The 15,185-nt window shown below is 35.4% G+C and overlaps 1 protein-coding gene across 1 annotated transcript; it reads left to right on the forward strand.

Annotated features, from left to right (window-relative positions):
• Positions 1 to 573: 573 nt before the first annotated feature.
• On the forward strand, positions 574 to 13,600 carry LOC132758393 (3-oxoacyl-[acyl-carrier-protein] reductase FabG-like). The gene is made up of 10 exons (XM_060750065.1): positions 574 to 667; positions 1,126 to 1,226; positions 2,107 to 2,225; positions 5,133 to 5,225; positions 6,414 to 6,499; positions 8,645 to 8,738; positions 9,912 to 9,981; positions 10,385 to 10,421; positions 12,359 to 12,422; positions 13,202 to 13,600. The coding sequence occupies exons 2-10, from the start codon at positions 1,142 to 1,144 to the stop codon at positions 13,358 to 13,360; spliced, it is 807 nt and encodes a 268-aa protein (XP_060606048.1). The 5' UTR covers positions 574 to 667; positions 1,126 to 1,141; the 3' UTR covers positions 13,361 to 13,600.
• The last annotated feature ends 1,585 nt before the right edge of the window (positions 13,601 to 15,185 follow it).

Genomic DNA, 15,185 nt, shown 5'->3' on the forward strand with positions numbered 1-15,185 from the left:
TTTTCAAGAAACAGCAAAATATTTAAATGAATCATAAAAGCTTATCGTTGACATCATCTTAATCAGCACCATTATCATCAGCACCATCATCATCATCATCATCATCGTATATTAGTATAATTAATTAATATCGTTAGCTTTATTGTAATCGTACGTTATTGTCAATATCGCCATAACATCATCATCAACACAACCATCATAACCATCATAACCATCATCATCATCATCATCATCATCATTTTATATTATTATTATTATTATTATTATTATTATTATTATTATTATTATTATTATTATTATTATTATTATTATTATATTATTATTATTATTATTATTATTATTATTATTATATTATTATTATTATTATTATTATTATTATTATAACATCGTTATCATCACCATTATCATTATCACTATAATCATCATTATCCTCTTCGCCACTAAGTATGTCAATTAAGTGAATAGTATAATATATATTATATAGTATAATACTAGCATAACTATTTTTAAACAAAGTATCCACTTTAAAAGTGAAGAGCGGATTTTATGAAGTAAGTTTTATCTTAAGGTCCTTGCAGATAACGCTCAAGGTCAACAGTATTTAACTATCAAATAGGTCATAATTTATGCGGATACATAAGTGACTTAGTGGGTATACATAAAAGAGGTATGGGCTCTGAATATTTTGTTGAGCAAACTGATATACATGTACATATTTAATTGTATGTTGATACACTTAGATCATGTATATAGAGAGCTGAATGCATGTATAGATCTATATATACATTTAAGCGTATTTATAATTAAGCATTTTTAAAATCGTTGTTTTTGTTGTTCTTGTTATTCGGGAGTGGGGGGGTTGAATGTTAAATTAGTGAAATTAAACGTATTTCAAAAGAAGTAAGACCTGTAGCTAAATTCAAAATCATTTTTATCACTTAGGCCTAATAACCCGTCTTCGCTATATGGTTCATGTGACAATATATTCCTAAATATGGTTTTCTATCACTGCTATAGTTATAAGAATGTTGGTTTTAGAACTTCTTTAAGTTGAAGTTAACATGAGCGGGAAATAGATATAAAAACCTTCAATTGTTTTTAAACTTTTTTTTTCATTAACCAAAGTTTAGTCAATGGTAAAATGAACTTTGAGAACACCCCTATCGATACAGCAAAGATGGCGGCTTCCATAGGAAATCTCGGTGGAAAAGTTGCTCTCATTACAGGTTAGATTTTTTCGCTTTTTCTGTTTATTTGCGATTTATATTAACTGCCTTTTGATACATAGATAATACTGATATAACTTTATTTTGTCTATGTTACTTCATCGGTGTTTTATGAAGTATTACGAATGACCGGTTTCACCATGTTTACATTTTCGTGTTTACTTTATGAAGGACAATGACTAGGGGCTATCTCAACATTAGTGTATTTAATTTTGAATGATATATATATCATTATGTAAAAAAAATATCAAAATTACCGCATCAGTCAAGTAGATGGTAGCCTATTAATCGAGTTCTGTAGAACTTAGAAGCCAAGTGTTTACATTCCGACTTTCCTTTCACTATCAGGTTAATTCGGTGTGGGGTGGGTAGAAGGGGGAGAGGAGGCGGTATGGTCCAATTCGCAGGGCGGATGATTTTAGCATCTGACTGTCCCTGCATATTTGACCCTTAACCTGGGTTTTGATACTACAAACGTCTACGAACAAAGGCCTCACTATTCATGAGGGTTACATAAAATGCCAATGTTAGAATAGTATGTTATTTAATTTCTATATTTAGGCTAGAATTTAATGCCAAATAACTTTCTATTTCAATCCATTCTTTTTGTTTTCTTCTAAGTATATATATTATATTTTAAACAGTATTAAAGCCTATTTATTAGCCTAAGGCATAGCCGTATGTTTGCCTTTGATACGGTTTAAGGTATCTGACTGTTATTTGATTGGTTCTCATTCATGGTTATTGGTTTGATTCCGACAAAAAATCAATGATGAATTCATTAGTACAAATTAGCGGTCAAAGGGGGAAAGCACAACAGAACAAACAATACGAAAACTTGGAACATTATGTCATTGTGTTTCTTTGACTTACATTACAGGTGCAAGTTCCGGGATCGGAGCAGCGACCGCCAAATTGTTCTCTAAACTCGGAGCATCTGTGGCACTGACTGGCAGAAATGAAGTAAATTTACAGCGAGTAGGTCAAGACTGTAAGAAGGTAAGGTATTTCACGTGTTTTATTTATTTGAAAAAAATCTTTAATCGTGATGTGTTCGGTAACAAATCAAAACCAAACCATGCAAACAAAAGATATATGACCCTTTTTACTATCTGGGGCAATAAGTATGCTACAGATGTTGAACTGCAAATATGTTACACTTAAGTTTTATGAAATTAAAACCAAGGGACGTAAATGATTGCCTGATGTTAGTTCGAGTTACAAGATTATTTTCCCCTGTACTTATTTCAATTAAAAAAGTAAGTTATTAGAGATATTACATTATTACCTATGTTTGCCAATGACATTTCATTTCATACTAGAATTAATATAAATATACTTGGAGTGCAAAGTTTTAATATTAAACTTTATTAAAAGTTTCAAGACACTGTGTACATATATTTGGATTTTACAAAATCGTATTGATCATTTTGGAAATGAAAAAAGCTCAGTTGACCCATTTGCAGTCATTGTACCATGCAAAAGGCTCTTCCATTTACACAGGTCTCTTCCATTTACATTGGGGTCGTCCATTTACATAGGCGTCTTCCATTTACATAGGCGTCCTCCATTTACATAGGGGTCTTCCATTTACATAGGGGTCTTCCATTTACATAGGGGTCTTCCATTTACATAGGCGTCCTGCATTTACATAGGCGTCTTCCATTTATATAGGCGTCCTCCATTTACAAAGGGGTCTTCCATTTACATAGGCGTCTTCCATTTACATAGGAGTTTTCCATTTACATAGGCGTCTTCCATTTACATAGGAGTTTTCCATTTACATAGGCGTCTTCCATTTACATAGGAGTTTTCAATTTACATAGGAGTTTTCCATTTACACAGGCGTCTTCCATTTACATAGGCGTCTTCCATTTACATAGGAGTTTTCCGTTTACACAGGCGTCTTCCATTTACATAGGAGTTTTTCATTTACATAGGAGTTTTCCATTTACACAGGCGTCTTCCATTTACATAGGAGTTTTCCATTTACATAGGGGTCTTCCAATTACATAGGCGTCTTCCATTTACATAGGGGCTTCCATTTACATTGGCGTCCTCCATTTACATAGGCGTCTTCAATTTACATAGGCGTCTTCAATTTACATTGGCGTCTTCAATTTACATTTGGCGACCTCCATTTACATAGGGGTCTTCCATTTACATAGGCGTCCTCCATTTACATAGGGGTTTTCCTCTTTACATAGGCGTCTTCCATTTACATAGGGGCTTCCATTTACATTGGCGTCCTCCATTTACATAGGCGTCTTTAATTTACATTGGCGACCTCCATTTACATAGGGTCTTCCATTTACATAGGTGTCTTCCATTTACATAGGTCTCTTCCATTTATATAGGCGTCCTCCATTTACATAGGGGTCTTCCATTTACATAGGCGTCCTCCATTTACATAGGCGTCTTCAATTTACATAGGCGTCTTCAATTTACATTGGCGTCTTCAATTTACATTGGCGACCTCCATTTACATAGGGGTCTTCCATTTACATAGGCGTCCTCCATTTACATAGGGGTCTTCCACTTACATAGGCGTCTTCCATTTACATAGGGGCTTCTATTTACATTGGCGTCCTCCATTTACATAGGCGTCTTCAATTTACATTGGCGACCTCCATTTACATAGGGTCTTCCATTTACATAGGTGTCTTCCATTTACATAGGGGTCTTCCTTTTGTAAAGAGGTCTTCCATTTACAAAGGCGTCTTCCTTTTACATAGGAGTCGTCTATTTACATAGGGGTCTTCCATTTACATAGGTCTCTTCCATTTACATAGGGGTCTTCCATTTACAAGCGATAGAGTGGATAATTGCTGCCTTTGTTATCAAGTCCTTCGTTGTTTCATATTGACAAATACTTCAAGTTATAATTATCATTGCGGTTATTTGAATTGAACGGGTATTACAAAATTTTTTTGGTTTAAAAATGGATACCCAAAAAAATAAAAAAGTTTTTTAAAATTTTTGTAAAATTCCCTTTTCCCAGTACGTCAAGTTTTTTTTCATCTGGGTCCCATTAAAACTCTCCATTTTAAACAAATTTTTTTTCCCCACCCCAAGCCCCAAATTTCAGTTTTTTAAATTGAGCCCCCTTAAAAATATTTTTTTCCATTTTAATTTTTACTAAAATGAAATAATTCAAACGGAAATTCGTCAAAAAAAATTTTTCCCCGTCAAAAGATAAATATAAGCCCCAAACTAAGAAATAGTCAGGGGAAGTTGTTTTTTTTTATCCCCATAAAAAATTTTTAAAAATAAAATTTGCGCAGATTTCCGTAACGCCCATAAAAAATCTGATTTTAAATGTCGCTTACCTGTAGGGATTGAAATCAAAAACTGTTTTATAGCGCCCGTTGAACCCTTTAAAATCAAATCCCCTTAAAGTAGATGTTTTGTGTACAATTATTTTGGTGCAGTTTTCGTGCAAATTTACGAAAATCAACGACACAACTTATAAACAATGCTATTCAAATGCATATAATAATCGCATTGCATTAATTAATAGATTTCTACATTTCTGTCTGTTTACAAATTTTCTTATAAACATGCACTTCTGTTATACGGTATTTGGGACGTTCAAGGTAAGGATTTTAGTACTGTGCATACCGTGCATATCGTGCATTGTTGGGTTTTGATTGTTTTATCAGATAAAATTTGTTTTATGACATCCCATTGAAGACGTGCGTCAAATGAAGTGTTTGATATTTGTAGTGATTTCAGCTTTCTGTCAGTGTCAGTGTTTTTTAACTTCATACATGTCATCAATTGAACTTTTTTCAAGCACGGTATTTGTCACATGCCATATTCTGTCTGTTTTACAAATTGACAGAACGTGGGTACCGTATTACTTTGATACCTAGCGTTTCTGGTATTTTTATTTTATTTTTTTAGCCCTTACTTATCCCCGGTGATCTATCGAAGGAGAGTGATACACAGAGGGTTCTGGACACTACAATAAGTCATTTCGGCTCTCTTGATGTTTTGGTATGTAAATGGTGGTCTCAAAGGGACGTTATTCATGCATATCTAGTCGCAACATGTGACTGTAGTTACTTCCCCTGGGGATACATTAGTTACACGATTTTTAGAGCGTCTGTAACATAATATAAATCTGCAGATAATTGACAACAAACTTGTATAAACGGAAAAATCGCTACTGGGATCCAACTTATTTACCGGACAATCAGTTTACAGGACAAAAGCTATTACTGCTGAATAGTGCTTTATTTTTTGCTTCGATTCAAAAATCATACAGTCTGAATTGTACATACACTTTCTATTTCTAAGTAAATAACAACAAAACCACTCTCAGGTAAATATTGTTGATTCAGTTCTTTATCTACTAACATGCCCTTTTGTTTACTAGTTATTTCATGACCTGTTTATGCGGGGGAATAATCTCTTCTGCGCAGGCCCGAAAATAGAGACCCTAAAATTAATGTGTTTTTTTTGATATGTTTTACTTTTGATTCTTTTCAACGTTATCGTAACATATTTTAATGATAAAACGTAATTCTAAACTTAATCTTAACAGTATCTCGTTGTTGTTTTTTTACAAATAAGTGTAAATTAAAGAAACATATAAGGAAACGGGTTACGCCCATGGGAGGAAACTCTACATGAAATGTAAATAAAATAGATTTTATGGCTTTTGCAACAATTTGTTTGCACGATTTTTTTCCTCTTATAATGGTCTTATTTAAAGACAAATTTCTTCAGTCAAATGTTTAATTTCATGTTTGATAAAAGAATGTTTACGTGCGTTAAGAACCCAAAATTATTTGGGTAAACTTCCATTTTTCTTTTATTATTTTAAATAAAAGTTACAGATAAAAAACTTCATATTTTGTCCGGTAATATGTAGGATCCCAGTAGAGTATAATTAGTTGTGCATAAGCTTTTTTTGTTTCAAGTACCTGTCATAATAACATAAGATTAAATGAATATGCTAAATGGTTCGAGAACATGGCTTCCGATTATTTGACCATCAAGGCTGTTGGTTCAAACCCCACCAGAGACTTTGACTTCTTTTATATGATTAATCTACCGTAAATCGGTGGTTTTACTTGTGTGCCGGCGGTTCAAGCCTGAAATAATGAATTGAGGGGCAACATGGGAACACCATAATTATCTGTTAATTACCTCTTTAACTTATGATCGTTTGCTTTACAGGTCAATTGTGCAGGTATCCTTGAGCTGGGAAATATAGAAAATACTACATTAGAGCAATACGATAGAATATTCAACATAAATGTAAGGTACGTCAATTTTGATTGGTCAGAAATTGATATACTCTGTTTTGATTGGTCAGACATTGATATAGTCTATTTTGATTGGGCAGACACTAAATAGTCATTTTTGATTGGTCAGACGTAATTGGAATGTTCAGTGTACTTGCGCATGCCGTACTGATCATTGGTTTTGTCAGTCTTGCCGATGAAATTTAAAAGGAGGTGTCTTCTTGTATATTATATAGTTGTATGGCAATATGACAAATGCATTCTCAGAGAAGAATAAATTATCATATAATACTGCTTAACAAGTTTCATATTTCTACGATTATGAAATTCTGGAAACAAAGTGATCCCTCGGAAGCATTAATCACAACAAAATAACATAAGAATTGCAGACTCGGTTTGATTGAGTCTGTACATGAGGGATAATGAATAAGTGCAACATCCCTCACGCCCCCTAGCACCGGCTTGAGCGGTACTCAATTCTCAACACTTTATAGTGCTGGCATCAATGATCCCGAAGGACCAGAAAATATAACAACACTGAAGTGAAGTACGGGGCAACATTTTACGGCTGCCACACAGCACTTGACACCTGCTGTTGTGAAGTACAAAATTCTGGAAACAAAGTGATCCCTCGGAAGCATTAATCACAACAAAATAACATAAGAATTGCAGACTCGGTTTGATTGAGTCTGTACATGAGGGATAATGAATAAGTGCAACATCCCTCACGCCCCCTAGCACCGGCTTGAGCGGTACTCAATTCTCAACACTTTATAGTGCTGGCATCAATGATCCCGAAGGACCAGAAAATATAACAACACTGAAGTGAAGTACGGGGCAACATTTTACGGCTGCCACACAGCACTTGACACCTGCTGTTGTGAAATACAAAATTCTGGAAACAAAGTGATCCCTCGGAAGCATTAATCACAACAAAATAACATAAGAATTGCAGACTCGGTTTGATTGAGTCTGTACATGAGGGATAATGAATAAGTGCAACATCCCTCACGCCCCCTAGCACCGGCTTGAGCGGTACTCAATTCTCAACACTTTATAGTGCTGGCATCAATGATCCCGAAGGACATCTTTGCTATATATGAAGCCATCTTTGCTCTAATCACAAAAGTCCATAGATAGTCCCTGCACTGCGAAAGCCAAACACTCGCGCAAAAAAATAGCTTGAAAGCAACTGTTATTAAATAATCGGACCAGAAAATATAACAACACTGAAGTGAAGTACGGGGCAACATTTTACGGCTGCCACACAGCACTTGACACCTGCTGTTGTGAAATACAAAATTCTGGAAACAAAGTGATCCCTCGGAAGCATTAATCACAACAAAATAACATAAGAATTGCAGACTCGGTTTGATTGAGTCTGTACATGAGGGATAATGAATAAGTGCAACATCCCTCACGCCCCCTAGCACCGGCTTGAGCGGTACTCAATTCTCAACACTTTATAGTGCTGGCATCAATGATCCCGAAGGACATCTTTGCTATATATGAAGCCATCTTTGCTCTAATCACAAAAGTCCATAGATAGTCCCTGCACTGCGAAAGCCAAACACTCGCGCAAAAAAATAGCTTGAAAGCAACTGTTATTAAATAATCGGTTGTAGTAGATCGGGTTTATAACTGACCGTTGTCGGTGATATTCAGGCACTACGCTCGCCATTGTAGACCTCTTTTGGCGTTGAAGTATGTCACGTGAAGAAGCTTGGCATCCTGTGTCAGAAGTATCGTAGACAGAAGCGGCCATGGTATTCTTTTCCCATCTTAAATTATTCACCATACTTATGGTATACTACTAGAGTAACAATATGACTAACACCCGAACAAGTGACGGATAAGATTTATCTGATCAGGAAAAAAGGGTCTGTAACAAAGTTTTTATTTGAGCCGCGTCACGACAAAACCAGCATAGTGCGTTTGCGACCAGCATGGATCCAGACCAGCCTGCGCCTCAGCGCAGTCTGATTAGGATACATGCTGTTCGCTTACCAACCCTTTTACAAGTAGAGAAACTAATAGCGAACAACATGGACGCTGATCAGACTGCACGGATGCGCAGGCTGGTCTGGATCCATGCTGGTCGCAAACGCACTATGTTGGTTTTGTCATGACGAGGCTCATTTGTGGTTTTTTCTTCAATTGCAGATCAATATACCATCTCACAATGCTTGCAGTTCCTCATCTTATTAAAACTAAAGGCAATATAGTCAACGTTTCCAGCGTGAATGGTTTGAGAGCTGTAAGTATGGATAAATCAGTGAACATTTGTTCCATTTTTGTGTCATGATCTTGTGACGCAAACCGCCATAATGGTAATTTCTCAAATAATGACGTCACAATGGAAAAACACCCTCCAAGTGAATCACGGAAACTGTATAAAGGGACGGGGGATATAATATATAATAGTAAATGTATAACCGGTAATGTATTTTCAGACATAAGTTGATATTTAGCAATTTATTAACGTTTTAAGTCAATAAATTTAGTTTCTCATACAAAACGTAAATATAAATTTAAAAACTAGCAGGTTTTATGGTAATTTATGCAAACAAACAGAAAACGGGTTTAAATCGGTGTAAAACATATATTCCCTTCCCAGTTAGTTTTTTTTGTATTTTTGTTATCTATAGGTATTATAAATCATTGTTTAAAATGGTTTTGCAAGCATTGATGGAAGGAGTTAAATGTTTTATGGAAACAGATATGTTTAAGATTATTGATATAAATCTGTCTCATTACGCTGAATAATTTATGGTGTGCAAAAATAGAATACAAAGACTGCGAATAGAATTCCGATCATTTTAATGAAGAAACAAACGTACAGTCAAAGTTCTGTTTAATTTTGAAATAAGTGTTAGGAATATTTGTGAATTTAAAAACGCATGAATGTAATCTTCAGTATTTGTATCTGTGACAAATTCTATATAATTATACAATTTAAAATGTTGTCATACTGCACACAATCCGCATGTTGTACAATGTTGCCATTGCCCATGAAAAACTCGTGTTTTTTTATCGGGTTTGCTCTACTTCTACTACTGCACAACATTTTCCAGCTTAAATAATGCACACATTTCCAATATCATAATTGTTGTTTGCAATGTTTAAAAGTAATGCCTCAGTCATAAAACTGTTGTAACTCTGGTCACAATTTTCGTAGAATATTAGTAACAGATATTTGATTTGGGAATCAGAATCGCCGTTGTAGAATTTCCTTGCTTGCAGATGTTTATACGTAGACAAATAAATTTCCCAAGCATTGAAGGTTTTTAATCATTTCCTGCTATTTTTGTGCAAAATCAAAAGCACTGCACTGGCAGCTATATCGCTTGCGCTGCCGTCCCTGTGTTATAAATGATACCTTTTTTTTAATAAAATCGGTTTGACTGGCTATATGTTTCATTTTTTCCAGTTTCCAAACGTATTATCTTACTGTATGTCGAAGAGTGCCGTCGATCAATTTACCAGATGTGTTGCTTTAGGTAATATTCTTGTCGTTACTTTGGCTTCAACGCAATGAGCAACTTTGATCAAGATCTCTCATTTAGAATCGATTGCCCGCCTTTCTCCGTACATATAACACATGATCACGTTTGAAACATTTGAAACTTTGTTTAGCACATTTGATAATATTTGTAACTGTTGCAACATTTTTAAGGCATGCAAGAACATTTTAACATCTTTAACGCATGAAATATTTTTAACAAATATGTTTTATTATGAAGGTGATAACCTACCTCGTCATTTATATCTTAGGTTAGTAACAGTGATTCTACTTGAGTGTCTGCAGCTTTCAAAAATGTAATAAAGTTTTATAATAATGACATCATTAACATGGTCCTATTCAATCTGTTTGAATAATTCTTCTGCATGATTTTTTTCCAGAACTTGCGAGCAAAAACGTTCGTGTAAATGCTGTCAAGTGAGTAATGTTTTTTTTTGTATCGATTACTATTTGTTGCGTTATTCAGACCTTATCTTCCTTTATATTGCTTTTGATAATGCCATTTGGAAACTTAGATGCTGATGTTATAGACTTAAAACACCCTTCACTTTTTGCCAGTTTGCAGATTTCTGCTCTCTTTACAAATGATTTGACATAACAACTCAATAAAACATCACTAACAAGATACAGTGTAGGAAACCTATCAACCCATTACAAAGTATACACCGACCCTGTCGCTTGTAGCAATCAGTGTTACATTGTATCTTCCCTTACCACGCTAAATATCTTAAATGAACCCGTCCATTCTTTAATGTGGACAAAACCATTATCATTAGTAGGAAAATTTTCAAAATAAGTAATGACGTAATGGGTAGACCATGATTAGACGGCAAGGTTCTTGGTCTGAATTGGTCGCCTTGGTAGAAGAAAACGTACGGTTAGAATACATCTTGTTTTTAGCTCACCTGTCACAAAGTGACAGGGTGAGCTTTTGTGATCGCTTTTCGTCCGGCGTCCTTCCGTCGTCCGTCCGTCCGTAAACTTTTACTTTAAATGACATCTCCTCATAAACCACTGAGCCAATTTCATCCAAACTTCACAGGAATGTTCCTTTGGTGGTCACCTTTAAAAATTGTTCAAAGAATTTAATTCCATGCAGAACTCTGGTTGCCATGGCAACCGAAAGAAAAAACTTTAAATATCTTCTTTTAAAAAACCCTAAGAGCTAGAGCTTAGATATTTGGCATGAAACATCTTCTAATAAGTGTCTACCAAGTTTGTTCAAATAAAAGCCCTGGGGTCAAAATTGGCCCCGCCCCAGGGGGTCATTGATTTTCCCTATATGCATATAATAAAAACTTAAAAAATCTTCTTTTAAAGAACTCAAAGAGCTAGAGCTAAGATCTTTAGCATGAAACATGTTCTAATGGGTGTCTACAAAGTTTGTTCAAATAAAAGCCCTTGGGTCAAAATTGGCCCCGCCCCGGGGGTCATTGATTTTCCTTATATGTGTATTGCAAAAACTTAAAAAATCTTCTTTGAAAAAACCCAAATAGCTAGAGCTAAGATCTTTAGCATGAAACATGTTCTAATGGGTGTCTACAAAGTTTGTTCAAATAAAAGCCCTTGGGTCAAAATTGGCCCCGCCCCGGGGGTCATTGATTTTCCTTATATGTGTATAGCAAAAACTTAAAAAATCTTCTTTGAAAAAACCCAAATAGCAGGAGTTTAGATATTAAGCATGAAACATCTTCTAGTAAGTGTCTACAAAGTTTGTTCAAATAAAAGCCCTGTGGTAAAAACTCGCCCGCCCCAGGTATGTCATTGATTTTAACTATATGTGTATAGTAAAAACTTAAAAAGCCTTCTTTTAAAAAAACACCATAGGCTAGAGCTTAGATGTTTAGCATGAAACATCTTCTTATTGGTGTCTACCAAGTTTGTTCAAATAAAAGCCCTTAGATTAAAATTGGCCCTGCCGTGGGGGGGGGGAGGGGGGGTAGATCGTTGTTTTTTGTTTTTCATTATATGTGTGTAGTAAAAACTTAACATAGTGAAACATCTTCTGATGGGTGTCTTCCAAGTTTGTTCAAATAAAAACCCTGGAGTTTAAACTGTCCCCGCTCCGGGTGCCTTTATACAGGTGAGCGACCTCAGGGCCATCATGGCCCTCTTGTTTGTTGTTGTTGTTGTTGTTGTTTTTAAGATTAAAATTGAAGCAATTAAATTTAAACGGTGTGAATGCGACTGCTTGGCTGTTATTCAACTATTGAACAGCCGAAACGTATATAGGTCTTTATCAAATTTACTGAAACCTGACTCGCTTTGTTTCGTGTGTTTCACATCCCCTATTCTTTTTGTTAACTTTTATTTAGAGAGCACCATTTTGAATGTTTCGTAAAATTTATTTGCAGTCCCGGTGTCACCGTTACAGAATTACAGAAACGAGGCGGTCTTGATGCCGATGCATATGCGAAGGTATTTATTGAATACATTTGAGCCGCGTCACGACAAAACCAACATAATGGGTTTGCGACCAGCATGGATCCAGACCAGCCTGCGCATCCGTGCAGTCTGATCAGGATCCATACTGTTCGCTTACAAACCCTATTACAAGTAGAGAAACTGACTGCGAACAGCATGGATCCTGATCAGACTGCGCGGATGCGCAGGCTGGTCTGGATCCACGATGGTCGCAAACTCATTATGTTGGTTTTGTCGTGACGCGGCTCATTTTTATTAACTCCATCTGTATCCAAGAAAAAATCGAGCCTTAATGGTCGCCGCGGCGTCGTCATCGTTGTGTAAAATCTATTATGTTGCCAATTATTCAAACATTTTAAAAAGTATAAACCACAGACTTGAAATACTTATGCTTATCATGACAAGGTGCAGTTGTTAGACAAGGAGCATAATTCTGAAAAAAAAATATTTATGCCTCTTTTTAACATAGAATATTTAACAGACGAGCGTTAACAGCGCAAGCGGTGCTTTTGTTAATAATACACAGCTAGCTTTTGAGTATAAATATTTAACTGGTAAATGATTCAGTCATAAAGAGGGCGCTTGAATAATTTAGGATGATTTTGTTCGTTTATTTGGTTTGTATAAAATGAATGAAATTATTCAAGATTTTTTTTATTTTTCGAAGTATTGCTTACAAATAGTGGTTTTCCGCATGTATTTTATATCGAACCCCGTCAGTTAAATATTTGAAATAGTAACAATATAATTATTAAAACATTTTTATACTACAGTTTCTGGAGCGGTCAAAAGAGACGCATGCGCTAGGTCGACCAGGTCAACCGGAAGAAGTAGCATCAACAATAGCGTTCCTAGCTTCAGATAGCGCGTCCTTTATCACAGGTGCTACTGTACCAGTAGACGGAGGCAGACATGCAATGTGTCCAAGATAAACACCTGTAATTTTTACTGAGATTACAAGTGTATTTTTACGCAGATTTCAAGCATATTTTTGCTTTACCTTATAGTATTTCAAACAGACTTTTTAAACAGTTATTATTATATCAATGTATAGAAGTTACAGTAATTTTAGAGCATGATTGACTTTGAAAAAGGAAGAACTGTGACTTCTTTAATCCAAGAAAATTATTGACTGTATTATTTTGTGAATAAAATATAAAAGTGCCAGTAAATTTTTATTATAAATAATTTTAACGATCTGGTAATGTATGTCTGTCATGGAAGCCCGACAGAACGGAAGTTGCGCGATGAGCTATTATTATGGAAGAGGGGATACTTCCGCACCTGTCGTCTGTCATCAACAATCGTCTTCTGCTTTGCAACAACTAGTAGAAAAAAGTATGCAATTACAGTATTTGATTTGTTGAATGGATCAACACCAAACTTGGCTTGTAATATTCTTTGTTGATTCTTTATAAAATTTGATTGAACATTTCCGATGCCACCATGACTTCATGTTTAGTATTCCGTCATGTCTCATCAAGCTCGTGGATTGCCGGAAATTTCGTCACGTTTCCTTTCTTATAATCACCAGCTAAGCGTCTATATGACAAAAAGAAAATACATATGTTATCAACTAAACGCTTTCCTAATGACGAAAAGTGACGAAATTTGACAAATTCAACAACCTGTTGGCAGATTGTACATCATAACACTGAAAAAGAGACATTTGCATGCTGGGAAAATCATTGTCTGCTTAAATGTCGTCTGCTTGATTCATTTAATTAAAAAAAGTTGAATGTAACATAAGTTTGTACTTGACAAAACAGCGTACACTACACTTTTTTTTAGAAAAAAAACTCGAGGCCATTATAGACAATCTCAATAAAAGCAGACACTGAAGACGCTGCTTGCTATGCTGATAATGATCTCTCTCAATCGGATAGAGGTTAATAATCAGATTCTAAATCCTCCAAACCATTCTGTCAAAGGAAATTTAGTATTACATGTAACTGAACTTGTTAACTGACCCCCTTGTGTGACACAAACGTCAGCCGACACGAGTTGTATACATATATTTGTCCTTTTTGGTTGGGTTTTACGTCCCACAAGCACAGCACGGTGGTGGGCGAAGACTTCAGGTGCCCCTACGTGCATTATTTCAGGCATAAGCTTGCACCTAAGTAGAACCACCGACGTTCCGTATGCTCCTCGTATGAAAGAATTCAAAGTCCCTGGTGCGTTCAAACTTGCAGTGTTGAGCGGCAAGTAGTTTGAAGTCAACTACCTAAACAACCACTCGGTCACGGGGACCCCCGACATAATATGTAATGACAGTATAAAGTTAAATATTATCGGCATTCAAAGACAAGTCAAGGTATTATTCTCCCCAGGTTTTATGACAAAACACTTTAGTAAATTGATATCCACGTAACAATTAAATACCATTTTTATTGTATCTATGAGGCTGCTTTTCTTATTACCGAAGGAAGTGTAGGTGGAGTAAAAATGAATACAATTTGATATAAAGCAATCTTAGGATATCTCTTTCTTTTCCTTTTCTTTCTTTTGAGCTCACCTGTCACAAAGTCCGTCCGTCCGTAAACTTTTACTTTAAACGACATCTCCTCATAAACCACTTAGCCAATTTCATCCAAACTTCACAGGAATGTTCCTTTTGGTAGTCAACTTTTAAAATTGTTCAAAGAATTTAATTCCAAGCAGAACTCTGGTTGCCATTGCAACCGAAAGAAAAATCTTAAAATATCTTCTTTTAGAAAACCACAAGAGCAAGAGCTAAAATATTTGGCATGAAAC

The sequence above is a fragment of the Ruditapes philippinarum genome, unplaced genomic scaffold (assembly GCF_026571515.1).
Source record: "Ruditapes philippinarum isolate M1 unplaced genomic scaffold, ASM2657151v2 ctg8360_1_1_1_1, whole genome shotgun sequence".
In the NCBI taxonomy this organism is placed as follows: domain Eukaryota; kingdom Metazoa; phylum Mollusca; class Bivalvia; order Venerida; family Veneridae; genus Ruditapes; species Ruditapes philippinarum.

What these genes read in the sequence shown, in the direction of transcription:
- LOC132758393 (XM_060750065.1), top strand. Translation starts at nt 1,142, where the DNA reads ATGAACTTTGAGAACACCCCTATCGATACAGCAAAGATGGCGGCTTCC. An exon ending in AAAAGTTGCTCTCATTACAG is followed by an intron (nt 1,227 to 2,106) that starts GTTAGATTTTTT and finishes CTTACATTACAG; the next exon opens with GTGCAAGTTCCGGGATCGGA. An exon ending in TAGGTCAAGACTGTAAGAAG is followed by an intron (nt 2,226 to 5,132) that starts GTAAGGTATTTC and finishes TTATTTTTTTAG; the next exon opens with CCCTTACTTATCCCCGGTGA.